At 38.7% G+C, this 26,802-nt stretch overlaps 1 protein-coding gene across 2 annotated transcripts in view; it reads left to right on the forward strand.

Moving 5' to 3' along the window:
• Positions 1 to 26,802, forward strand: part of LOC103734421 (guanine nucleotide-binding protein G(q) subunit alpha) — a 320,299-nt gene that overhangs the window by 230,651 nt on the left and 62,846 nt on the right. For both annotated transcript variants that reach the window (XM_008833346.2, XM_008833345.3), the window contains exons 3-4: positions 8,903 to 9,057; positions 26,122 to 26,250. In XM_008833346.2, the coding sequence (XP_008831568.1) occupies positions 8,903 to 9,057; positions 26,122 to 26,250 (284 nt within the window). The remainder of the gene's footprint in view (positions 1 to 8,902; positions 9,058 to 26,121; positions 26,251 to 26,802) is intronic.

A 26,802-nucleotide genomic window follows, 5' to 3' on the forward strand; every position in this document is an offset into this window, starting at 1 on the left:
AGTATATGCAAGTTACTGCCAATATTTTCTTCTAATAGTTTCAGGGTTTCCAGTTTCCCATTGAGGTCTTTGATCCATTTGGAGTTGACTTTTGTGCAAGGTGAAAGATAAGGATCTATTTTCATTCTTCTACAGGTGGAGATCCAGTTTTCCCAACCATTTCTTGAAAATGATATCTTTCCTCCATTGTGCATTCTTGGCACCTTTGTCAGATATCAGGTGGCTGAAATTGCATATACTCGGGTTTGGGTTGTCAGTGATGTTCCATTTATCTATGTGCCTATTTTTGTGCCAGTACCATGCTGTTTTTATGACTATAGCTCTGTAGTATACTTTAAGATCTGGTACAATAATCCCCCTAGTGTTGCTCTTTGTGCTCAGGGTTGCTTTAGCTATCCAGGGTCTTTTGTGCTTCCATAAGGATTTAAGGATTTTTTTTTTTCTAATGCTGTGAAGTATGTCATGGGGATTTTGATTGGCATTGCATTGAATCTATATATTGCTTTTGGTAGGATGGTCATTTTCACAATGTTAATTCTTCCAGTCCATGAGCATGGGAGGTCCTTCCATCTCCTGGTGTCTTCCTCAATCTCTTTAGTGATTTAAAATTTTCACTGTAGATATCTTTGGTGTCTTTGGTCAGATTTATTCCAAGATTTTTTTTTTTTCAGCAGTGGTGAATGGGAGCATTTCCCTGTTCTTTATCCAATTGCTTATTATTGGTATAAAGAAAGGCTACTGATTTTTGTAGATTGATTTTATAACCTGACACTATACTGAAAGTGTTGATCAGTTCTAGGAGTTTTCTGGTGGAACTTTTGGGTCTCTTAGGTATAGTATCGTATCATCTACAGAAAGTGATAGGTTGACCTCTTTTTTTCCAATTATTACTCCTTTAATTTCCTTCTCCTGTCTCATTGCTCTAGCAAGAGTTTCAAGCACTATGTTAAAAAGGAATGGAGATAGTGGACATCCTTATCTGGTTCCTGATTTTAATGGGAATGCTTCCAGTTTTTCTCCGTTTAGAATGATGTTGGCTGTGGGTTTGCTGTATATAGCTTTAATTATGTTGAGGTATGTTCCCTCCAGTCCAGTTTCCTCTAGGACTTTGAATATAATTGCATGCTGAACTTTGTCAAAAGCCTTTTCTGCATCTATTGAGATTACAGTGCTTTTTGTCTTTGAGTCCATTTATGTGATTAATGATGTTTATTGACTGACGCATATTGAACCCGTTCTGCATCTCTAGAATAAAGCCTACTTGATCATGGTGAATGATCTTTTTGACGTGTGTCTGTATGCAGTTTGCAAGTATTTTGTTGAGAATTTTTGCATCTATGTTCATTAAGGATATATGTCTATAGCTTTCTGACAAAATATTCTTTAAACTAAAACTAGTCAGCAGAGATAAAGAGGGCCACTTCATTCTGATCAAAGGAACAATAAACCATGAAGATATTACAATCATGAACATACATTCACCAAACTCTGGATCTTCTTTAAATATATGGTCGAATTCTGTTGTAAATCCATCTGATCCTGGGTTCTTTTTAGTTGGGAGGCTTTGTATTGCTGTTTCGATTTCCTTATATGTTATGGGTCTGTTTAAACTGTTGATCTCTTCTTGATTTATTTTTGTGGTTCCCATGATTTTAGCTATCCATCCATTTCTTTCAGATTTTCAAATTTAGTAGTGTATAGGTTTTTAAAATATTGGCTTATAATGGTCTGGATCTTTTGGGTGTCTGTTGTGATGTTTCCCCTTTCATCTCTGATTTTCTTGATTTGGAATTGCTTTCTTTCTTTTGGTTAACTGGGCTAAGGGTCTGTCTCTCTTGTTTGTTTTTCAAAGAACCAGCTCTTAGATTCATTAATTCTTTGTATTGTTTTCTTTTTTCTATTTTATTAATTTCTGCTCCGATTTTTGTTATTTCTTCCCTTTTGCTGGGTTTGGGTTTCATTTGTTCTTGCCTTTCCAGTATCTTGAGTTGCATTGTTAGGTCATTTTTGTGGGGCTCTTTCTAATTTTTCAATGTAGGCACTTACAGATATAAACATCCTTCTCGGGACTGCTTTTAAAGTGTCTCAAAGGTTGTGTTTTGTTGTATTGTCCTTTTCATTGAATTCCAGGGATTCTTTTATTTATTTCTTAATTTCTCCTTTGACCCACTCATTGTTTAAGAGTGTGTTGTTTAATCTCCATGAGTCAGTGTAGTTTCTAGGACTTTGTCCAGTGTTGATTTTGAACTTTATTGCATTGTGCTCCAATACAATGCATGGATTTATTTCAATATTTTGTATTTGTTGAGGTTTCTTTTGTGGTCCAGTATGTGGTCAATTTTTGAAAAAGTTCCATGGGGTGCTGAGTCAAAAGTCTATTCTTTGGTGCTTGGGTGGAATATTCGAAAGATGTCTTTAGGGCCTTTTAATGTATGGTATCATTTAATTCAGATGTGTCTCTGTTTATTCTTTGTCCAGTTAACCAGTCTAATGGAGACAGTGGGGTATTGAAGTCCCCTACCATTATTGAGTTGGGGTTAATATGTGTCTTAAAGTCCTGTAGTGTTATTTGTATGAATTTGGGTGCACCAGAGTTTGGTGCATATATGTTAAGGATTGTAATATCTTCTTGGCTAATTGTTCCTTTGATCAGAATGAAGTGATGCTCCTTATCTCTTCTTGTGGGGGCAGTGGTAAAAGCCTTAATTGATAGGTACTTTTAGGATGCCTCATTTACATGTGGTGGTGGGCTCCTGCCAGGCTGCCAGACATTGTCTGAAAATCACACAGGAAAACCTGGCAGTTTCAGAGCCAGAGGCCATGTTTCTGTGACAGCTACTTCAAAAGATGAGTCAGGAAGATGCTGGGAAGGCACCCTGCTGATAAAAGGAGTCTCTGCATATGAAGACAAGCCCATGGGCTATCCGGACATGGAGAGACTGCTACTTTACACAACAGGGGTCCCCAACACTTCTGATTAGTTTTATGTTGAAGCCTATTTTGTCAGATATTAAATTGCAACCCCTGCTTGTTTCTTAGTGCCATTTGCTTGGAATATTCTTTTCCATCCTTTTACCTTAAGGTAGTACCTCTCCTTGAAGGTGAGATGGGTTTCTTGCAGACAGCAAAGAGATGGATTTTGTTTCTTAATCCCTTCACTTTGCCTGTGTCTTTTGACTGGGGAGTTCAGTCCATTGATATTTAAGGTTATTATTGAAAGATGTGTATTGGTTGCCATCATTTTGATTGCTCTTTGTGTTCCCTGTGTAATTTTGTGTTTCCTATATTATACCTTTACTTATTTTCTTTTGTTGCCCCAGGATATAATTGTTTCTCTCTCCGCTCTCTGTATTGCTTCAAGTATTCTTTGAAGGCCTGGTTTTGTGGACATGTATTCTTTCAGGCTCTTTTCTTTCCCCCTCAACTATAATAGACATTTTTGCTGGGTAAAGTATTCTGGGCTGGCATATATTGTCCTGTAGAAGTGGAAATACCTTAGTCCAGGCTCTTCTGGCTTTCGTAGCTTGCATTGATAAGTCAGCTGTAATTCTGATGGGCTTTCCTTTGTATGTGGCTTGTTGAATTTCTTTTGCTGCTTTCAGTATTCTCTTTTTGTTCTGTATATTTAGTGTTTTTACTATGATATGTCGTGGAAGTTGTTTTTCTGATCCTGTCTATTTGGTGTTCTGTGTGCTTTCTGTATTTGTATGGGGATGTCTTTCCTTAATTTCAGGAAATTGTCTTCTACAATGCTGTTTAAGATCAAGTCAATACCATTAACCTGAAATTCTTCTCCTTCCTCTATTCCTATGATATGTAGATTTGGTCTTTTCATGGTGTCCCACATCCCTTGCATATTCCAGTCCTGTGTTTTTAAATTTTCCATACTCTTTGCTTGAGTGGTCCGATTCTTCAACTTTATCCTCCAGTGTTGATATTCTGTTTTCCATTTCATTCATTCTAGTGGTGAGGCTTTCTCCTGTCGTTTTTAATTGGCTTATGGAGTGTTTCACTTCCTTCTTTATTTCAGCCTGAGTATTCTTCAATATTTCTAGCTCTTTTCTGAATTCATTCAGAGGAGTCTGGTGGGGACATAGTGTTTTGGCTTTCCATTTTATTATTCTTTCATTGTGATTTTTGGCATGTGAATTTCTTTTGTTGTTTATGATTCTGATATGAGAATTAAATTATGCTTCTGTCTGTATTATCTGGTGCCTAGATCCTTTCTTGATTGGTTATGTAAAGCGGGTTGGTACAGATTTCAGGTTCTCTCGAGTTTTATTTTGAAAGAAACTGATGGCTTCAGATCAGCTCTTTAGGAGCACCCACAGCAGCCCATGTCAGGTTCCAGTCAGGTACACTAGGGCTTCTTTCTAAGGTTTGGACCCCTGTTAGCAGAAACTCAGAGAAGATTTGGGAAATTCCCTAAGCCGGTGGTGGGGGGCAATTTTGGGACTCTCAGTTGGTCTGCTGTGTTCTCGGCACCTATGCCAGAAGAGGCCGGGATCTGGCACTCTCTGTAGGTGTGCTGAGATCACAGCTGCTACTCTGATGGAGGTTGGAGCCCACCCTCTCCGGCTGTCTACTGTGATCTCAGCTTTAGCCTACCAAAGCCAGATCTACCCTGGGGCCTTTGGAGGGGCCTCACAAAATCCTAGGAAGTGGGATGGGTGTGGCACAATTAGAGGTAGCTCACCACCACATGGAGGCAGAATTTGGGTGCTCTCAGGCAGTCCCCTGCGTTCTCAGCCCTTATACCAGAGGGAGGCCAGAACCTGGCACTCTCTGGTTATGTGCTTACATTACAGCCGTTACACAGATGGGGGTCAGAGCCTACCCTCTCAGGCTGTCTGCTATGATCTCAGCCTTCGAGACCTTTTTTTTATTTAATCTGAAAGCCTGCCTTCAGTGGGTAGGGTGAGACCCGTGTGATAGGACCTCAGTCCCTCTTTCCCTCTGCTGAAGCAACCTTGGAAGTATTATCATGTCCAAGATTTTCCTCTATTTTATGACCACCAAATAGCAAAAGCAAGCCATGACACATCTTGTAGTTTCTATGTGGTCTTTGCCTAGAATTCTGCCAGAGTTCCTGACAGCAGCTGCTTGGTCCTCACGGTGTCCTTCTGAGGCCGCCACAGCTCACTAAGAATTCTGAATGCCCAAATTCATCCTTAAGATAGTTCCACCCAGTGTACTCAACTGTATATTAAAATGAAAGAGAATTGTATTTGTAATTTTGTTTACCTGACTTATTAACTCAATCTTATTTCACTTTTCTGTGCATATTGTTCAAATAGAAAGGGAAGTTAATTATAATTTGACTTATTATTTGCAATATTATTGAAAGTTACTTATTTTCTTCTCATAATAGTCTTTTAAAATTAATAATTGTGGGGAGCCATGGGAGGATTAAGATGTTCTGTATGAAATATACAAGTATTCTGTAAAAAATTTACAAAAATTTTGGGGCTAGAGAGATGGCTCAGCGGTTAAGAACACTGATTGTTGTTGCAGAAGTCCTGAGTTCGAATCCCAGCACCCACATGGCAGCTAACAACTGTCCGTAACTCCAGTTCCAGGGGATCCGACATCCTCTTCTGTCCTCCGCAGGCATTGACCAACACAGGTGCACTTATCTACACACAGAAAATACACACATACACATAAAATAAAAATAATAAATAAAATATGAAAACAATTTACAATTTTTTTAAAAATTAATAATTGTTTAATTTAGCATTATTATAATTTTTACTCTTGTTTGACAATTGGGAAAATAGAAGAAAGGTTCTAGTTTATTGTCTTACTCTAACATACAAAAATGTTTTATGCACAGCATATTTTTTACAAAAATATTGAGAGGATTACATTTACAAAAGGATATTTATATCAACAGTTTTTAAATTCTGTGTGTATATTGTAAAATGCCACTATACTTTTAAATAACTTTAATTGCAAGCTTTTTCATAAATGCAAATTATACTTGATTACATTTGAACGTCATTTTCCAAAACAGCAGGGCTAGAACTCTGAACTTGGGAGATAATAAAAGTGACTTAGATGTAGCCTGAATGAAGGCAGCCTGGTGATCAATGTGTGTTTGGGTTATAGTCTTTTTCATAGATTTTGCAGAATGACTTTTGAGTTGTGGGTTCATGACTGACAAATGTTAAGACGTGCAAAGTACAGGTTTATTTGAATTGAATCAGCACGAAACTTCCCCTCATAACTTTTTTTTTCCTGTTGAATAAAGGAGCCCCTGAGCTTTTGTTCACATTATTCCTCCTCCTTGGGTGCCCCATGCTGCTCCATCTGTCAACTGACTCTTGTCTCTGATGCCTCCTTTGGACTCTGAGTCCATACTGTGGTGTCCTTACACATGCACAAACTTCCTGGTTAAAATAGTAAGACCTCGTTTTGCTGAATACTATGCTCAAGGGGAGATAGTGTCATAATTCCTCAATGTTTATGCATTATGCTGTGTTTATTATATGCCTACATAAGACCTCAGTTTATTTGGTCCAGTTATTTTGTCTTAGGTACAAGGAAAATAGTTCTGAAGAGGCTAAAGTAGTTCCTGCTAAGGATATGGCTATTGTTATGGCTAAAACCAGAACTAGAAGGTAGCTGACTTGATTTACAGTAGCGTTTGGTTTCCACTCTCCCTTCCATCTTGCATCTTTCACTGGGCAGGTATTTAGTGAGGATCTACCAAGTGTCAGGGACCCTGGTAGCCTGTGATTCTGCAGTGCTGAGCCTGTCTAGAGCTTTATGCTCCTATACTAACCACACTATATAGCTGAGAAAGTAGGTAGAGATTACCTCGAGAAGCTACCACCTATAGGTATTGCATTTATATGCACTTTTAAATGCAATTAAACTGAACAAATGTATGTATGTTCACTCTGTGCTGAGCCCCCAAAGAAATGAGAATTTTGCAGTTAGAGCTCCTTCCATCAAGATTTATTCTAAAAATGTGATAAATTAAGGCATAATTATTTACACAGAGCAAAATGTTGAAGGCCTATAGTTCAAGGGACATCAAGGTCACATTTTTTCAGAGAGGAGAATAAGGACCCTCTTTTTAAGAGGGTTCAGAGGTTTAAGAGGGAAGGCATTCTAGATGGGAGGATTCAACTCAGCAAGAACTACGATTGAGGTAGAATCCATCTGGTTTAGGATTCAGGTGCAAGACTTCAGGCTAGTCAGAGTGGTAGTAGTAAACAAGGCAGATTGCCTAGAGTGAGAACAATATGAAAGGCAACTCCAGGAATCGGTTTTCCACAATTGGGAGACAGACTAGAGCTAACTAAGCCTTTTCAGTGAAAAGATCCAATCGTCTTGGTCAGAGCTGACTACTAACAAATGGGATTTAAGTCTTAAGTGCCTTGAATTTAAGTCACTTAAGTCAATCTAGTCTATTGAAAAGGGGCCTTCTCACTTAAAGACAGAGATCTAGACAGTACATAACATGGATTAAACTTATTAACATTGTTTATGCCTAATACTAGATAGAAGGAGTAATTTGACCATGATGCAATCATGATAGCATTCACTAACCTTGTTTAGAAATTCTTCTGCACAAAATCAGGATTGTCTCAGTAATTATCAGCCATCTGCCTCCAATTTCCAAGTTAATTAGTTATTATATTTGTGTTTATTTGCATATTTATAAGTATGTCTAATTTACATATCTATCACATTTGGTAAAACTTAATTTGATTACAATTATTAAATAGTAGTATAGTCTCAGTACTTTGAGAATAAATGAAATCTTGTTCATAAAACATAAAACATTTTTTTTTGGCTGGAAATATGGCTCGGTGGTTAAGAACACTGGTTGTTCTTGCAGAAGACCCGTGTTCAAATCCCAGCACCCACATGGCAGGTAACAACTGTCTGTAACTCCAGTTCCAGGGAATCCGATGGCTTCTTTTGTCCTCCATGGGCATTGCATGACACGGTGCACTTACCTACATGCAGGCAATACACTCATACACATAAAATAAAAATAATAAATATTTTTAATAAAACATAAAATATTTTTAATATTGTTGAAAATATTTAAATATTTCTTTTTCCTGCTAAGTATACTATATTGAAAATAGCAGAGCCCTATGTTATTGCTAGAAAATGGAATATAGTCCTCAACTTGATAATGCAGACATGAAGGACATAAATATTTTGGAACCTGAGGTATGCAGAAGTGAAGGAAGAATTATTATGGTTCAAAACAAGTTTGTTTTTGTTTTTGTTTTCTTTGTTTTTGAAGTAGGATCTCCCTGTAGCCACAGCTGGCCTGGAATTCATTATGTAGACCAGGCTGATCCCAGTCTCACTGAGATCCTTTGTCTCTGCCTCCTGAGTACTGGGGTTAAAGGATGCACTGCCACACTCAGCTCCAAAACAAATTTTTAATTATTCTTCTGTTGGCTTTATATCCTATCTTGAGAGTAAACTATAAGGACCAATCTTAGTTGAGGATTCTGAGTTTCTGCTAATAACAGTTCTCATGAGCTAAGGACAGAATATGTATGATTATAAGAAGCTGTCAGTGTTGAGGAGATGGTTAATATCAACTGTTCTAGGATTGTGATAATCAGCTAGCACAATGGTATCTACAGCAGGACATTCCCATGTCCTGATGAAAGAGCTGAACTCCACTTACCTCTTGTTCCCTATAATCAGCTTTAGCCTCAGATTTCCTCTAGAGGGGATGATTTTGAGTAAGGTTCTCTCTAAGAAAAATAAAAGATAAGAAGATACGTTATTATAAATCAGTTTGAAAATCAGCCTGTGAAGATATTACCTGAATTGTGTACAATATAAAGTACAAACCAAAGAATTTATAAAGCAATGCAAAGAATATTAAAACTGTTGCTATTTTTAAATTTTTAAACAGGCTCATGCACAATTAGTTCGAGAGGTTGACGTGGAAAAGGTGTCTGCTTTTGAGAATCCATATGTAGATGCCATAAAGAGCCTGTGGAATGATCCTGGAATCCAGGAATGTTACGATAGACGACGAGAATATCAGTTATCTGACTCTACCAAATAGTAAGTATCCAGCAGGAGGCCCTTGAGGTCTTGCTTGTTGCTTTACTTTCATGAAAATATGTTCTGATTTTTTATGACTACCTATGCTGTGCATATAGTAATCAAACCTAGGAAGTGTAGACACTAAACTTATATTTAAGTGTCAAACTCCTAAGTCTAGACTATATCATAAGAGACTAAGGTTATAAATCTTAATGGTCTCACTGTAGCCCAGGCTGGCTTTGAACTCCTGAATTACAGGCATGCATCACCATGACAGGTTTAAGGTTGCTGAGGGTCAAACCTAGAACTTCAAGCAAGCTAGGCAAGTACTCTACCAACTGAGCTACGCCCCAGCTCCAAGAGTGTTTCTTTTACTGCTTAAAAATAGAAGACCTTAGTAGTCTGATTTTTATCATCTTGTTTCCTCCCTCAAATTGCCAGCCAGTGATTCCCAAATCTTCGCACCATTGTGACTTGAAATCTTGTAATAATTTTTTTAATAAAAATTCTGATCTTACTCTAGATGACAAAACACCTGCATAGATTAGAAATGGCAAATAAAAATGTGTTTGGCTATGGCTTGGCAAAACATAAGACTGTAGTTTCCTGTTTGGATCATTGTCTACTTTCTAAAAGCCACTCTTAAGGCCGGCAGGTGGGTTTTCTTTTCCATGAACACTGTGTGTGTGTATAATTTTGCATGCATTCCAGAATTATTCTGTGAACTGCCTGGCAAGCTCATGTGTCTTGGGAAAGATTGTACCCAAGAGTGATTTGTTCATTCTCCATATAAAAACTTATGTGATCAGTCATGGTATTAATATAATCAATATAGTAATACATGTAGATAATCAAGATCGAAAAAAAATGTGGGGTTTTTGTTGTTACTGTTGTTGTTTTGGAATGTTTTATTATCTAGCCAGATTTCCATCTACAAGAACTATGTTAATCTGCCATTCCTGTCTTGTTTTGATTCTGGGTAGACAGGGGGAGAAAGTATTCCACAGCCTTAAACCAGTCCCTGAGATAAAGTGACCCCGGGATAAGAGTAGGGCCTAAGGTGATAGGAGCCCGAAGGGCTGGCTGATTCATCAATCACTGATTGATAGTTGGAAAGCTCAACAGTTCTGCATTGTTTTTACAATACTTATGCTTTTGCCTTCCCAGGCATTTGTGCAAGATAAACTGTGATTCAGGTCAGCCATAGAAATGCTGCTTGGATAAAATCTTTTTCTATTAACTGCTAACTTTGAGTTCATGTAATCCTGGACCGTGACAGAAAGCATTCCATCTATCCTGTTTTAACATATACTCCCACATGTGTGGTTGTTAGGCAGATACACTGCACCCCCCCGTCCTCCTGCTCCCCTCTTCCACGGCATCACTCCTGTTCCAGTCTTCATCTTCTATTTTGTGCTGACCTTTCCTCGCCCCTCCCACCTGCCCTCCTCCCTCTTCTTTCCTTCCATCCTCCCTCCTAGCTCCTACTTTGTTTCTGTGGGTACATAGATGGAAAAGATACATTCATTTCTTGTCTATTCCAAATTCTGCCTCCTCTACCTTTGACCAGCTGTCTTTTACTTCCTGCCTCCTCTGTCCTTCTGTTTCCGTTGCCATTTCAGATTTCATCAATGTCCCCATGTTGCTGTTGTTTGATCCGCCCTCCCCTGTTCCTGTTCATTATGTCTTCTCTGAGCTTGCTCACCCCTCCAGACCTCATTCCTCATTCCTTTGCTTCTCCCTCAACTCCCTTCCACCCCTCACTTTTCTAGCATGATGCCTTTACTAAGTAATGCCTCTATCATTCTTTCTTTTTTTATTCTTCAGTACTAGAGGTAGAACCTAGGGACTTCTCCATGTGAAGCAAGCACTCTACCACTGAACTACAGCCCAAACTGACATGTCTGTCAATGCTTATTTTATTTTATATCTTGTCTCCTCCCTTTGTGCCTCTTCTTAACATATCATCTATAATTACTCTGCCTATAAAGAGGTCTTGATAACAGGAAGTCAGAGCTCCAGTGTCTAATAATTGTGTGCCCAACCAGGGTTAGGTTCCCCATGAACAACCAATTTGCCTTCTGTCCTGAGGTAAACCTCCGAGACATTCTGTTTACATTGGAGCCATTGACATCCATGGACGTGCTGTTGAGAGAAGCCTCAGTCACCTGTCATGATATTTTCCAAATGAGATTTGTGGATTTTGAGACATGTATGTTGCCTTACTTGATGGGGAATTTGGGTGCTACTATAAATGCTTGTTTTCGGGCCAAGAGCTATCCTGGGCAATTTCTTCAACCTTAGAAAGCCACCACTTTAAAATTCCGCCATAATAAGCTGAATCCAGCATAGAAATTGGCCTGCTCATTGGACAACCCCTAATGATAGAGCAAGAGCTTGGTGTGGGGCACCTGACACAAGCTGATCTAAGCCCCCTCAAATGATCATTCTTTAATGAAGACAAACTGGTTCTACTTTCTCTAGTGGAGCTGGGGTTAAAATAATTTCCTAAATTGCATTTATGTGAATGGTTATACCTGGCTCTTTGTGTTGCTCAAATAATAAAGTAAATTATAACATCTCCTACACCCTTAGACATTTTACCATGCATCTAATTGTAAAAAAATAAGTGTTGGGGCTGGAGAGATGGCTCAGCAGTTAGGAACACTGGCTGTTCTTGCAGAAGACCCAGGTTCGAATCCCAGCACCTACATGGCTGCTAACAACTGTCCATAACGCCAGTTCCAGGGGATCCGACAGCCTCTTCTGTCCTCCATGGGCATTGCATGACACAGGTGCAGTTACCTACATGCAGGCAATACACACATACACATAAAATAAAAATAATAAAATACATATTTAAAAAAGTAAGTATTTTCCTACATAGTAAATAATGTAAAGTAAGTTATATCTGAAAACAATGACCACTCCTTCTTGCCATTCATATTCACATTGCTCAGATTTCTTTTCAGGTGTCATTTTGGTGTGGTTAATTTTAGGACTACATGTTATATCTGATTGTTATGTCTCTTAAGGCTCTTGTACCCTCATAGAGAGACCTGTTTCATATTTCACTGGCATGCTGAAGAGATTGGCCTGGATTTGCCTGATTGGTTCATTGTACAATTTAGCTTCCTTCTTTCTCCCAAGGATTTACTATAAACTAGAAGTTACAGTAAAGACTTAATTAGATTCAAGGTAAACATTGTGGCTAGAAATGCATGTTAAGTAATGCTGTATTCTCACTTACCCATCATTAGTGAAGTTAAGATTTACCAGTGTTAGGGTGGCAGTCCTTTATGTTGATTACACAGTTGTGATTTTTCTTTGGGGTATTACTTTGTCACTTAACAATCTCCTGTCTGCCATCAACTATATTCATCTAATATCTTTAGTTCAAGTTTATAATCCTTGCTGATAAAAATAATTCCAGTAGGATTTGAAAAGAAAGGAGGGGCCTTTCTGCTCTATGTTGGCTACCTTCTGTGAAGTAGATTTTCTACTCAAGTGATATTTTTTATTACCACTACTGGAAAGCTATGTGTTCTAATCTTTGTTCTAAAATCAGTAATTTTTTGGATACACCGAATAAGATGGTGACTACGTAATTTATTACCCAAATGAGGATACTCTGAGAAGGAATGGATTGCTGCTATACTGAAAAAGCAAGCATAAAGTAGGTATCTGTAGGGTGGGCAGAGCATTTGGTCACTTTAGCTAAATGAAACCTCAATAGGCCGGTTGACTTCCTTCAGTTGACTGTAGAGATCTCTTTTTATTTAAGGAGAGTAGAACCAAAAGACTCATGCAAGTTGTTTAAGGTGTGGTTTTTAGAATCCTGGTCCCAGTTTCTAATCCTTTTCTGGGTATTGTAAGACTCTTGAGAGACCAGTCCCTGAGTAGTTTGGGCACCTGTCTTAATCTCATTCTGCCAGGAGGTTGAGAATTCAAGTCTTCTTATTCTTCCTGGTCTGCATTCTGGATGCTTTATCTTTTCTTTAACCAGATACCCTTCCCAACAGTGATGGTACCTGTGTATCTTATATTCATTCATTTGCTGCTAGATTCCACCCTTCCCAGTATTATCCCAGCAGATGCTCTGTGAACTGCAGAGATAGCATCAGCAAGGATGCAGCAAGCATCCCTGATACCCCACACTGAACTCATTTTCATAGAATTACTGGGAAGATAGCCTTCCTCTGTGTTCAAGATCCCTGCTCCCTTTTCCTTCTTGTTTGGTGTATGTTCTTCATGGGCCTTGCCTCTCTTCCTTCAGATGAGTCTTCCATCTTCATAAACAAGGCACGCTTAACTGGGATTTTTCTCCCTCCCCTCGCTGGACCTAATTTCTTACATGGTTATCTACCACCCTACAGAAATCTTTCTGAACTTAGGGCCAACTTCTCTGATTGCTGGCCCTCTGTAGTGGCAGTTCCTTTACTTTGAATTAGAGGATATGTAGATCTTAGATTCTAACAGTGTGAATGAGAATCTGTCATGTCCATTTGCTTAGAGGCTGCAGCTTAACCATTATTTCCCCTAGAACCCTACTGATTATGGGCATCTATGCAAGCCCTGTGCCAAAATTACTGAAAACATAGGTCGAGCGTGCTTCCTTTTTTTCTACCTGTGGAACTCCTATTTTCCCTTTAAGAACAATTCAGGAATCACCCTTTCAGAATGCCTGACCCACTACCAAAAATAGTCACTGTGTCACCTGTCTTTAACACAGTGTACACTTTTCTGTTTTGTTTATCAGAACACTCACCTCTGCTCTCAGTATCTAACAGTGACTACTCACAGTTGATGTTCACAACTGATGGTTCTATGAAAATACAGATGGGTAATTTCTGTTCTTTCGGTGACTATCATGTAAGCACTCTCTCTTTTACAATTACTACTCTAGAGTTTTAGAGTTCAGAATTGAAGGCATTTAAAACTTTTTTTTCTGGCTGTATTTAAAGGTTTGAGATTTTAAAAGATCTGCTATCAAAATAAAAAATGGATGCTCTTTCCTGGATACTTAGTATGTTACACTTTGTGCTTAGTTATGTACATGTCTTATTCCATCAAATCCTTAAGCCCCCAACAATGGAAACAATAAACATTTCTTATCCTGTCCTCATAGAGGAAAATATGAGGCCTCAGAAAGACTGAGTAACTTGCTCAAAACCACACTGTTAAGAAATGATAGAATCAGGAGTTGAAATCAAATTGCTAATTCCAGAGCCTAAGCTTTTAATCACTCTGAAATACAATTTTACAGAGGAAAGATGATAGATGGATGGATGGATGGATGGATGGATGGATGGATGGATGGATGGATAGATAGATCAGATGTATAGATAGTTATTTGACAGTTACTAGATAGGCATGTGTATAGATGATAGGCTACTAGATAAATACCTATTGTTGGGTGTTCATAAGTCACTTGACAAGATAAAGATTATTGATCTTCATTGTTGTTCGCAGGTAGTTTCATATTAGACATCGAGAGAGGGAAAATGCATCAAACTGACTAGAAGAAAATCTCGGAAGGTTTTGTTCATTGTCATCAAAACATACTTGTACTTAGCTAAGCATCAGTTATTCATGGAAACTTGGAAGATGTTCTAAGTCACAGATAATTCAAAAATATTTATAAATTTTAGCTACACTCTTACCCTCCCCCTACACCTCACACCTCATCTTTCACTCTATTCAGTCATTTTTTACAGGAACTGAAATTAAGGACACAGTAAAAATTATTTTAAACCTACTTGTTATCATAATAACCACTTACGGTTCAGAGAACTGATAGCAATAGTTGGCAGAAACAAAGAGCTGAGAAATTTCAGAAAATCAGTAAGACTTTGGATAGGTTTGCAAATGGTCTTAATTGGTGCATTCTTCTAGTTCCTTAGAAAGAACCAATCAGAAACATCCAAAGATTCTGAAGAATTTAGGATATTCTTTTACTAACCTTTGTTATTGATTAAAAAGCCTGAAGGCGCTGAGTGTCTTTAGAGAAAGAACACTATAAGCAGATGGCAGTAGGTTTTCTTTCTTTTTTTCTGGGGTTCACTGCCTGCTTTAATACACTGAGACTTGAGGTCAGATGAGTTCACAGCCTGAGTTGGTACCCAGAGTTCCCTGACACTAGGCACAGAACACAAATCTCAATCACAGTGAAATGCAGTGAAAAAAGCCTGTACACTGCAGTCTTTGACTGAAGACTGCTCTATCCATGTTTGCCTTAAGAGACCAAATAATCTCTAATCTCCATTTATTGGAATGCCCCACCTCCCAGGAAGTCAGACACCTTCTTAAAATTTCCACATAGTCCAGAGCTATAAGTACATGGAAGAAAAAAAATGGCCTTTTGGTATATGTCAACACTAGAGATTACGTTGGGCCTGGTGCCTGCATTTGCCATCAACTTTGATTATGACCGTGAACCAATGTATTATGTGCCATGTTGTTTAAAATGCAAAAGGGATTTCAGAAATGGGATAGCACAACCATCTGACACAGGACCAAACCCTTAAGGAAGAGGTCCTTTGCTAAGAAGTTACTGATAGATGATTTGGACAGTTGAACCCCAGGGTGAGTTGATAGAGTCCTTCTGTCCATACTGACTTTCCCCTTTTGATGGAAGAAAACACTATGGCATGATGAGACTTGAAAAAACATCTAACTGTAGATGGAATTCCCTCTGTTGCTCACCACTCAATGGGACTTGAAGTAAGATTCACTTGTCCCAGAATGATACAAAATATTTAATGCTTATATTCACTTCTAAATTTTGAAGGTTTTTGATTCTGTTGCGTGAGACTGCCTTTATCTGAGAAATAATTAGTCTGTACAGTCAAGCAAAAACTTAGTAACCACAATTACATGTGTGATTTACCTGTGTATGTGTGTGTGTGTACATATATATATGAATATTTCAGGCCTTGTGAGTCTTATGGGTAATTGACTCTGCTAGCACAAAAGTGCCTATAGACAATGCATAATGTGTGGGGGGGGTTAATTCTTTACATTGCAATCTTTGAGAAGGGACCATTAAACTTGAAAATGTTTGTTCTTTTTTAAAGAGTAATGATAATAAGGGCTGAAAAAAGTTCAGTCAGTAAAATGCTTGCTACACAAGTGTGAGGACCTGAGTTTGATCCCAGATCCATGTGAAAAAAGCCAGGCATGGTGGTGTACCTTATAATCTCAGTGCTGGGGAGGTTGAACTAGGTGGATCCCTAGGGCCCAATAGCCAACTAACACAGCCTAGTCAGTGAGCTCCAGGAATGAGAGACCTTATCTCAGAAAAGCAAGATGGGGCTGATGAGATAGCTGAATGGGTAAAAAGCACTTGCTGCCAAGTTTGACAACCTGAGTTCAGTCTGGGAACCACATGGTGGAAAGTTGCCTTCTGACCTCCACATGCATGTCACACACACACACACACACACACACACACACACCATCCACTCACAAATATTAATAAATAAAATTTTAAAATAATTAAAAATAAATGTAAAACAAAGTGGATGGCACCTGAGGATATATCTGTCCTAGTTTCATTTCTGTTGCTATGATAAAATATCCTGACCAGAAGCAACTGAGGGCAGAAAGGATTTATTCAGGTCACAATTCCACCTTGGAGTCCATCGTAGCAGGGCAGTCATCAGAGCTTGAAGCTGCTAGTCACACCATGTCTACAGTCAAGAGCAGACACAGAATAAAAGCATGCGTGCCTGCTGCTCAGCCAAGACCCAGACCCAGGGAGTGGTGCCGCCCACTTTCAGGCTGTGTCTTCCCACATCAATTAAGGCAGCTAAGGCAGCCCTCCATAGCCAGCCTAATCTAGAAAGCTCTTCAAATGAGATTCTTCCCAAGTGACTCTAGTTTGGGTCAAGTTCATAATTAAAACTAACCATCAAAATACTCAAGGTTGACTTCTGGCCTCCACATGAATACATGTACCCCAACACCACACACACACACACACACACACACACACACACACAATAATAGCATGTATTTTTTCCTCTAATTGACTTACTTACCTTTACACCTGACTACCTTTTCCAAGAGTGATAGAAACAAAAAAGATCAGCAAATGAAATGCCCTGTATTCATCTTGCACTGTGTTCTCTAATGATTTTAAGAGGTGGTTTTTATTTTTCATTTTCAAAATGCTTGTAGCTCTAGAGATGAAAGAAACAAAACTCAGATATACTTAGCAGCCATTCTCTAGCCTGCAGTAGAGAAAATTAGGGAGAAGATCTGGCCTCAGCTCCTCCTTGCCAGTAATTCAATTTTCCAGAAAGACGGAATAGATGTGGAGACAGGCTCTTCAATGTGTGAGTTAGCTGCTTGCTCACATCTTAGCAGGATATCTGGTCCTTAAATTCTCTTTACTGTCTTTCCCATAGACTTGACTTGGAATGATGATGTCCTCAGCTTAAACTTTTAATGTTGTTACTGTAGAATGGGACAAGCAAACTGAGGGAAAATTCAGCCTACTGCCTATTTTTTATAAAGTCTTATTAGAGCACAGCTATACATACTCATCTATGCATTATCTATAGCTGCCGTGGCATCCAACAGCAGTCAGATAATGAACACAGTGACTCACAAAGCCTAAAATATTCACCTGTCCACACACAGTTTGAAATTCCTCCCATAGATGAAGAGTAAATGTTGATAAGACTTCTGGCATACCACTTCTACCATTTTGATAGACTCCTGCTTAAGAATGGTGTTCTGAATTAACTCAGAAGTTTTAGAGAGGTAAGAAAATGACTAGCCTGTGTTCCTTCAGCAGCCCTCATAAACCTGGCTTTGAACCCTGAGATCTGATAGGACGTGAGTCACAGAGAGCTCTGGATTGACCTCCCTGGCAGTACCTCTGCATGCTACAGAGTCTAGTAATAAAGATGGTGTAAATGGCCAGAGAGGTTCAATAAGTGGTCTGGCCCCTGAGAATGAATGCTCTGTTTTCTGCCCTGGCTTTGTGACTGGTGTTATGCTGAAGCTCACTGGGGAGGGTGTAACTAGATTAACATTCACTCGAGGCATATAGGAATTGAAAGATTGACATGATTTTGCCAGGAGCTGATGGTGCCCCAACTAGTGACAGCACCACCTCAGCCACAAGCTAAGCCCAGGACCCCTGCTGTCTTCATACACCCTCAAGGTCTTTGTGCTTCCTACCTTTCTGACTCCCTGCCTACCAAGCAGCCTTCGGAGCCTGACTGGCTGAGCCTGATGCTCTTGTTCTTCATCACTGTATCTTTTCCACTTAAAATAATGAGTTGAATTTTGACTTATAACATGTTAAGTCAGGTTAAGATGACCAGTCAGTCCTCAGATCTGACCATCCTTGTTCAAATATAATGTTCCTCGTCCTTCAAAACCAATAGTTCAAGTTAAGGTACTTTGACCTTAGGAAACTTGCTTAAATTAACAACCTTGTGTTTGCAGCTGATTTTCAGCTCTGGTCAGTGAGCTTCTCTTAGGACCCATGTGTGTCTGCAACACCCTTGGTTATTTGCAGAGTAGAATCTTCATGAAGAGAGTTCATGTCTTTTACGTTTCGGTTCACTCACTCCCAGTGTTAAACTTGCTATCTAATTTATTATGAGCTTTCATTAAAAGGCGTTGGATGAACGAATAATAAGAATTTAAAATTTCTTTGGAATTTCTCACTGCTTCCCTCATTTCTTCTCTTCTCTGCCTGTTCAAATCCCATCCCCTGCACACCGTAACATCCCCCACCTCTTTTGCACACTATTCTCTAGTGACTGCACTTCATAATCATCTATCCTTTCTTACTGCATTCATACTTAGCAGCTCACAATTTGGCACTTAATTGTTTCTTAATTGATTCATCTGTACTCTCTTTACTTTCCAGATAGTCTGACATCCCTAAGGGCAAGAAATATATTTTAACATATTTCATACCAGCTCCTTACTCCAGTCCCATCTGTCAAACATACTGCATTTGAATTTAGCACCTAATAGAAGCTCAATAAATAACTATAAATTAACTGAATTGAGCACTGTCATTGCATTGCAAAACAGGCAGATCAGATTAAAAAGCTGTATTCTGATACTTTTTGCTGTTTCAGAATGTCAGAATTGGTCAACAGCCTTGAAAATTGTCATATGAAAAAAATGAATAAATTATCAATGTCCAATAGGCAAATTAAGAGGCCTCGTTTCTCTCTTTTTTCTCCCTCTTGTTGTTTTGTGGGGCTTTGTTGTTTCATATTTTTAAATATTTTATTTTTATTTTATGTGTATGCATGTATTACCTGCGTGTAGGTAAGTGCACCCGTGTTGTGCAATGCCTGCAGAGGACAGAAGAGGCTGTCAGATCCCCTGGATCTGGAGTTACAGACAGTTGTTAGCTGCCATGTGGGTGCTGGGATTCGAACCCAGGTCTTCTGCAAGAACATCCAGTGTTCTTAGCCACCGAGCCATCTCTCCAGCCCTGTTTCATATTTAAGACGCAGTCTCGTCATGTTACCCAGAGCTCCTAGACACAAGCATCCCTCCTGTCTCAGCTTCCAAATAACAGGGACCATAGGTATGCATTACCTCATCCACTTGTGTTTGTGCCTAATTATAGGCTTGATTTGTTTGTTCAGCATAGTCTTAATTGCTGTTGGTGCAGTCCTGGCCCTGACATTGGGGGTCTTCCTGATAGGCAGAGTTGCTTGACTTACTGTTGAGCTTTGGGCATTGGGAGTCTCTGCATAATAGCCATTTTGAATAGCTATCTGTTTTTAAGATTAAGATGTTTACTCTCTTTACTAGGTGCAATGATAGGATCTTTTTAAGATACTCAGTTTAGCTATTAGAAGAACTGGTTTTCTAAGTTGTCTTACTGCTTTGGTTAAAGAAAGTTGAAATGCATGATCCCTTTGATTCTACTTTATTCCGTAGATGAGCCTCCCTTGAACAGTTCTCATAAATCTTGGTCATCACTTACCAGCTACCACTGTGTGATCTTTGCTTTACACTTGGAATTTTGTATTAAAAGCAAATACCATTTTATGAACAAAGTACCTGTAATAAATGCTGTCCTTCACTGATAGCTGATCATGAAGAAAGTTAATTTTCCCTCCATCCAATGAGCTTTTCAGAGATGGAGGTGTTTGTGTAATGAGTAATTCTGTGCAGCTAACCAGCTTAACCAGATTCCTGCCAACTTAGAACAGGGGCAGGAAACTTGCCTGAGTCCTGGCCCCAGAGCCTCTACTTGACCCCTTCCTCAGGAGAGGAGTTTTGTGAAACTGTAATTTTTGTTGTTGTTGTTGTTGTTTCTTTATTGTTATTTCACTCTTCCTCTGTAATTTGTGTCCATGCAGCAGCTGTTGAGAGCTGTGTGTTTCTGGCTTCTCCTTACCTTCCCCTGCTTTGACAGTGTCAAAGGCTTTCAGTATGATCCAGCTTTCTGCTCCCTGGAGGCTGATCCTCTCACAATGAGGTCTGGTTAATTTTTTTAATGAAGGCGCCCTAGTTTTTATAACCTTCTTTTTAATAATTAAAAATGTGAAACCTATCCAGAATCCTTTTCTGTGTCACAATTTCTAACTTGAACTGTAAATCTATTATATTGCAGCCTTACCATGGGAGGCACTTAACAGGGATTGAAAGTCCCCCAGCCCCAAAACACACACCTAAGAGCTTGCTCTGTTAATGTCCCAAGATGCTGTTTTTCATCTGTCTTGTTATGTTTGGCTGAACATGCCAGAAACTTCCTTTCCTACTTGCTACCCACAGGTAATGTTCTTCTGGTACAATTGCTGAGATTTGTATCCCTTTAACTTTTATTTTTAAAAATTTAACCTCAACTATCTTGATATGTTTTACTTGACAGATTGTATCTCCAAAATTTATTCTGTTTCTTTAATTTAGAAAATTACTCAAAAAAATTGCTTGTTTTTTTAAATTTCTTTGTTTTTCTTGGCTTCTATTTAAATTACCCTTCAGGTCATAATAGTGGAGATTTTCTATTTAATTTTGAAAAGATCTTAATAAATAGCTTTTTGTTACTTATCAAGCTGGAACATAAATGAAATTTGGTCATTAGCTCGAAATTGTAATTGACAGACTATTGTTAAAATTAAGGAACAACTGGAATGTCTTTTAAAATCACATCCAAAACAGAAAAATGCCATATTTAATTTAATTCAGGCATATTATTGGTGGTTTCAACTTCACTCGGGTGCTTTTAATCATTTAAAGTCATGTTTTATCTTCTTTTTCCAAACTTCATATTTTTCTGTAGCCAGAGTTGATCCTGAAGTTAATTGTGAAAAGAATATAGTTGTTTCTAAACAAAACTAGTAAGCATGATTTCCTGGGTTCTTTCTTGTACTTCAATCATATTACAGAATGATGCTTGTGGATTCTTACCAGGACTTAGAAACCTTACACTTGGAATCCCAGAAAATGACTGAATCTAAATAAATCCCTTGATTTCTCCCATGTGTTGGTAAACTCCTTCATATCTGATGGATCTTATCTGATGAATCTTCTTATCCTTGGCATCTACCATAGTGTTACAGTCCCATGACTTCACACAGAACGGCCGGATTACCACATGTCTCTTTGTTGCCATGCTTGTCACTGAAAAGCAGCAAAAATTTATTTTTTTTCTTTCATTAAAGAGTTTCTGTCAGAAATGTCTATTGCAGTGGATTAGTCAGATTTCAAAGCCTGGAAGCTGGACACTGATGAGTGTGGACATGCAAATTGCATCATTCTGTGGCCAAGACTTAAAGAAGAGCAGGAAGCACGTCCACTAAATAAAGTTAAACCAATGAGGCCTTTCCTTTCTCCGTTGTCTTTAAATTTGTCAGAGGCATTTTGATTCAGAATTTAGTTTTTTACATAATGCAGGCCAGCAATATCCCAGAGATGTAATTATATAAAGATGGGTAGCTAACAACCTTCTGTCTCCTATGCTGGTTCCTGAAGAGTATAATCTGTCTAACCACTGCAGCATTTTTAAAAGAACACCTGGTTTCAATTTGGGTGACATGTTCATCCTCTGTTGTGTATAATCCAGACCCTCAGCCAAGGGTTGGCAATACAGCTGTGGACAAAGCTCCTCACAGACCCTGACCACTGAAAGTAATTCACTAGGCAAATACATGTGGAAGAATGTAATTGTTCAGTGTCTCGGTGTGGTGGAAAGTCAGTGAAGCCCTGTGAGTGGTGGAGTAAGGAGAACATGAACTAAACCTCTTTTTTCTAACACACTCTTAAGCATGGCTTAGCTTCTCAATAACTAAGACCCATGTGTACCATGACAGTTTCTTGTCCCTGACATCAGGAAAGAGCTGCTGCCAGCCACTTGTTACACATACATTGCCTTGGTGATGTACCTGTGCCTGTCACCATAGCTACACCCTGACAATGACCTCAGCAGCCACTCAGAATCATTCTTACAAAACAAATTATGGCTATAATTAACTCTCCAATATGAATTTGTTTAGGACTTGGTGTTTTCTTTTTTAAAAGGTTAAATGAATGGAATAATACAACCTGACCTATCCCCCATCTTCTTTCAGTTTTTGTTGGGAATGTGAAATTCATCAATGGAAAATAACAGTTTACAGATTATTCTGTTACCTCTTCTCAGAATGTGCAAGTATAAGCAAAGAAGACATCCTTATCTTACTAACTCCATTTCAAAGGGAACAAAGTGGCTTTTCCCCCTCCCCCACCAAGCCAATGTGAAATGCAGAAAACACTTTGCCTCCCTCTGAGGCCTGGACAGCCAGGGAGGGTGGGAGCAGTGGGCTGGGGGCTTTGCAGGCACAGGCTCTTCATCCTGGCCCCTTCTGAGCAGTGAAAACTGCAATTTTTGTTGTCTTTTTTTTTTTTCCCTGTTTCACAGATTTTATCTTCAGTATTGTGCCTTCTGAACACCTAGATCTTCCAGGAGAGTGCTGCTAATAGAAATAAATTGTATGTCGTTTGTTTGGTTGGGGAGTTTGCTTTGCTTTGCTCTGTTTTGAGGTGTGTTTGGTATGGTTTGCTTTTGGTTATAGATGATGTATGCTGCAGTTAGCAGACGTTGATATTGTTCTTTTCAGCCTTTTGATAAACTACATTAGTCTAACTTTCTACCCCAAATGAAGTGGGCCTTTCTCTAGACCATCCAACTGAGACAGCAAAACACTGTCCAGCAAGAACTGTCACTTACTCAAAAATGTATGCAACAATTTAAAAGACTGTTTCCTGGGCAGTAATGAGACAGAACAGAGCTTGACAAGCAGCAAGTGCTCAGTTAGGTGTTACTCTACATGAACTGAACTGCCTTCAGAAAGAGCAAAGGAATGATGAAGAGGAAGGATTGCTTTCACGAGTGTGAATGTCTAGACACAGCTCAGTAGTATCCTAGATTCACAGATTCCACTCGCAGTTGTGTTGGGTGGCCCCTGAGCCTTTGCAAGTGGCTTTCCAGTCGTAGATGTGTTCCCTGACTTCATATTAGTCATGCACGACTTTCGGGGAGCTCAGCATACCCTCTCCATTAGATGCTATGTGTACCTGCCATGCAGCTTGACAGGTAATTTCCTGCTTCGTGTACTGATTTTTAAAACTCTCCTTGGCAAACACACACCTGTACTTGAAAATGGAGTAACATTGGGTAATCTGCTTGGTTTATCTTTAGGAAACAAAGCTATGATTTCTCTTTACCCCTTAAGACTAGCACAACACCGTGCATACAAGAATTAACAGCCCTCTGTTCTGAGCTGTGTGGCATCAACTAGAGGGCAGCATATTTCTCTGAAATAAGCTCTTGTATATAAATGATGATTGTCTAGATTTTAGAATATATTTTAATTTTTTTTCAAATCAAGGGTCTGATAAATTAGAAAATTCTACCCATATAAAGTTAACAGTTGCTTTTGTATCTGTTTTCTGATGAGCTGATTTCTCTGTAGATGAGCTGTTAACCGCATCAGTGACTCCAAGGTTATGCCAAGACTTTTACTAGAATATTCTTCACACTTATATTCTCCTAACCAGCCCCCCTTTTGCCATCTAGCCCACTTTTATAATTACTGAAGGCATGAAGCAGGTTCTTTTTAGTCAGTAGAGAGCTAACTGCCAGCTTCAAGATCACTGATGTGTCTGCAATAAGGCTCCAGAGAACGAACTATTCGCTCTACAGAAAGAACGCTTTAGATACTTTCTTACTTTAAAGAATTGATGCACATCCAAAAAGGCAGTAATTTTATTTCTTTGTTAAAGTCAGACTTTACAATTATATGATTCTATGAATCTTACAGACTTAACATCTGTTTCTTTTTAACATTCTGCTTCAAATTTGAATTTCCCTCATGGAAACTCTAGTAATAAAAATTAACTGTAAAAGATTAAATGCTAAAGCTAAATTCTGTGTAGGAAATCAATCCAACAGTGAGTGGTAGAGTACTATTTGCTTGGCACTGAAGCAGAAATAGATATGTGATAAGACAAAAAGCTCTTATCCTAGGTAGATCCTATCGATTTGAGTATTTATATAATTGCTGAGTTATAACTGCCATGTACACCAAGCATTCACTGTTGCGTGCCTCAAAACTTATTCTATCTTGTTTGTGGTCATTAAGGAGCCAAAGATCTAATTCCTTCCAGTTCTATTACTGCTCTACTTTTTTTTTTTCCTTAATCTTACAAGTTAGTCCCTTTGTGTAGACACATATAGTTGTGTATTTTGAAGTCATATTTGTGCCTTACCATTCCAAGGGTGGAGGGGAGCATAGTTATTCTTTGAAATCCTAAAAATATTGCTCAGAGCAATCATCTTCACCTGTCATTAATTCTACCAAATTATGTCATTCTTCACATTGCAAACTATGCTTTACATTTCAAGAGAGTGGAAACTGTGTGGAGAAGGTTTTAGAAGTGATAGATTGATACTGATGATGAATATGTGTAACTGTCAGGTATTTGGAGTGGTAGAGACAGCACAAGTCAGTTTCTTTGTGCCAAATGGAAAGTTCTATGACCTGATTGTGGTGATATCACATGGCTCTCTGTATTTGACAAAATCTCATATACTCTCATATGGAAAGATAGACCCCCCCAAACACACATTTGCATGATATATGTATATATACAAACACATGCATATACACATGCATGTACATATATGTGTGTGTGTGTGTGTGTGTGTGTGTATGTGTGTGTGTATCGATATATATCAGGGTACTTGTGACAGTGGGTAAGCTCCAGCTGCAGTCTGTGGTTTAATAAACAGTATAGTCACTTTACTGATTTTGGTAATGTCAAATTCCTGGTTTTGTTAATGTACTATGGATGTAAAGACACCCTCATCTGGGGGAAGGTAAGTGAAGGATTCAAGGAATTCTCTGTGATATTTTTGAAGTTTCTTGTGAATCGGAAATTACTTAAACATAAAATGTTTTCTTCAAAGGAATATGTAAGTCTCATATGACCAGATGAATTTAAAATTGGGATCAAGTGGCCCTAAATATTGAGAGTATCTGACCTTAGACATTATTACTACCATCACTAAAACTCTCATGGCTTCACATAAACAGCAGGTTACTTAGGCTTTGGACAGAATTGAAGACATGATGAGCTTCTGTCTGTCTTCTCTCAGAATAAGGAAATTCATTCCAGGAAAAGACTTTGATGTTCTGCAAAGAAAGAAAAAGACAAAACTTGACCTTATACCTAACTTTATTAGATGTTTGTTTATGCAAATTTGGTTTATAGGAATAATTCAAAACTATTTATTTTAAACTTTTGATTCACCACTCAGACTTGCTACGAAAGCAGAGAATTAGGAGACTAATTTTAATTTCTTACCCACTCTCCCGTACTTTCTGTGTAGGTTCCAGTTTATAGTAAGAAAAGGCATGAGAAGAACATCAAGTAGGCAGCATGGTAGATAGCCTTCCTCTGAGCACTGGAAGACTGGCTCTCTTTCTTTCCTAAACTTGCTTGTCACTTTCTGATGCCTTTCTCTCTTTGCGATACATTTTGCCCTTCCCCTTCCATGGGTTTGGAGTGATGGTGACTGACCTCCTTGTGTCTTCTCTCCTCTAGCTATCTGAATGACTTGGACCGTGTAGCCGACCCCTCCTACCTGCCTACGCAACAAGATGTGCTTAGAGTTCGAGTCCCCACCACAGGGATCATCGAATACCCTTTTGACTTACAAAGTGTCATATTCAGGTAGTAACTGGGCCCATAACACCTACTTCTTCCAGATTTTATGCCTTTAGTGCATATGTTGGTGAACCCTGTAGAGACTGTGGTCATGTGTAGGGTTTAAAGTAGAGTAGCTTTGTGTGAATTATTATCATTAAATACACAACTGAAATTTTATATCAACGAAAGATGAGACAGAAGAAAGGGACACTAGATTTTTCATTTAAATTTAAATCACCAGGCAATTCATGATATCCGAGTTTTCTGTCGGTAGAGCATAATCAGTGACACAAACAGTTGTCTTCTTTATATGTTTAACTGTATATCATTTTAACTGTGAGGACATAGAGTGTAGTTTTAGAATTTTATAAGATATGAATGGTCTTGGGGCTGGATATATGGCTCAGCTGTTAAGAGTGCTGACTGCTCTTGAAGAGGACCCAGGTTCAGTTCCCAGCACCCATATGGCAGCTAACAACCATTAACTCAAGTTCCAGGGATCTGACACCTTCTTCTGATCTCCTCAGGCTTTGCATGACATGGGTGCACTTATATACATGCAGGCTATGCACTCAT

This window comes from Nannospalax galili, unplaced genomic scaffold (genome assembly GCF_000622305.1).
Source record: "Nannospalax galili isolate Female #2095 unplaced genomic scaffold, S.galili_v1.0 scaffold1296, whole genome shotgun sequence".
Taxonomy (NCBI): Eukaryota; Metazoa; Chordata; class Mammalia; order Rodentia; family Spalacidae; genus Nannospalax; species Nannospalax galili.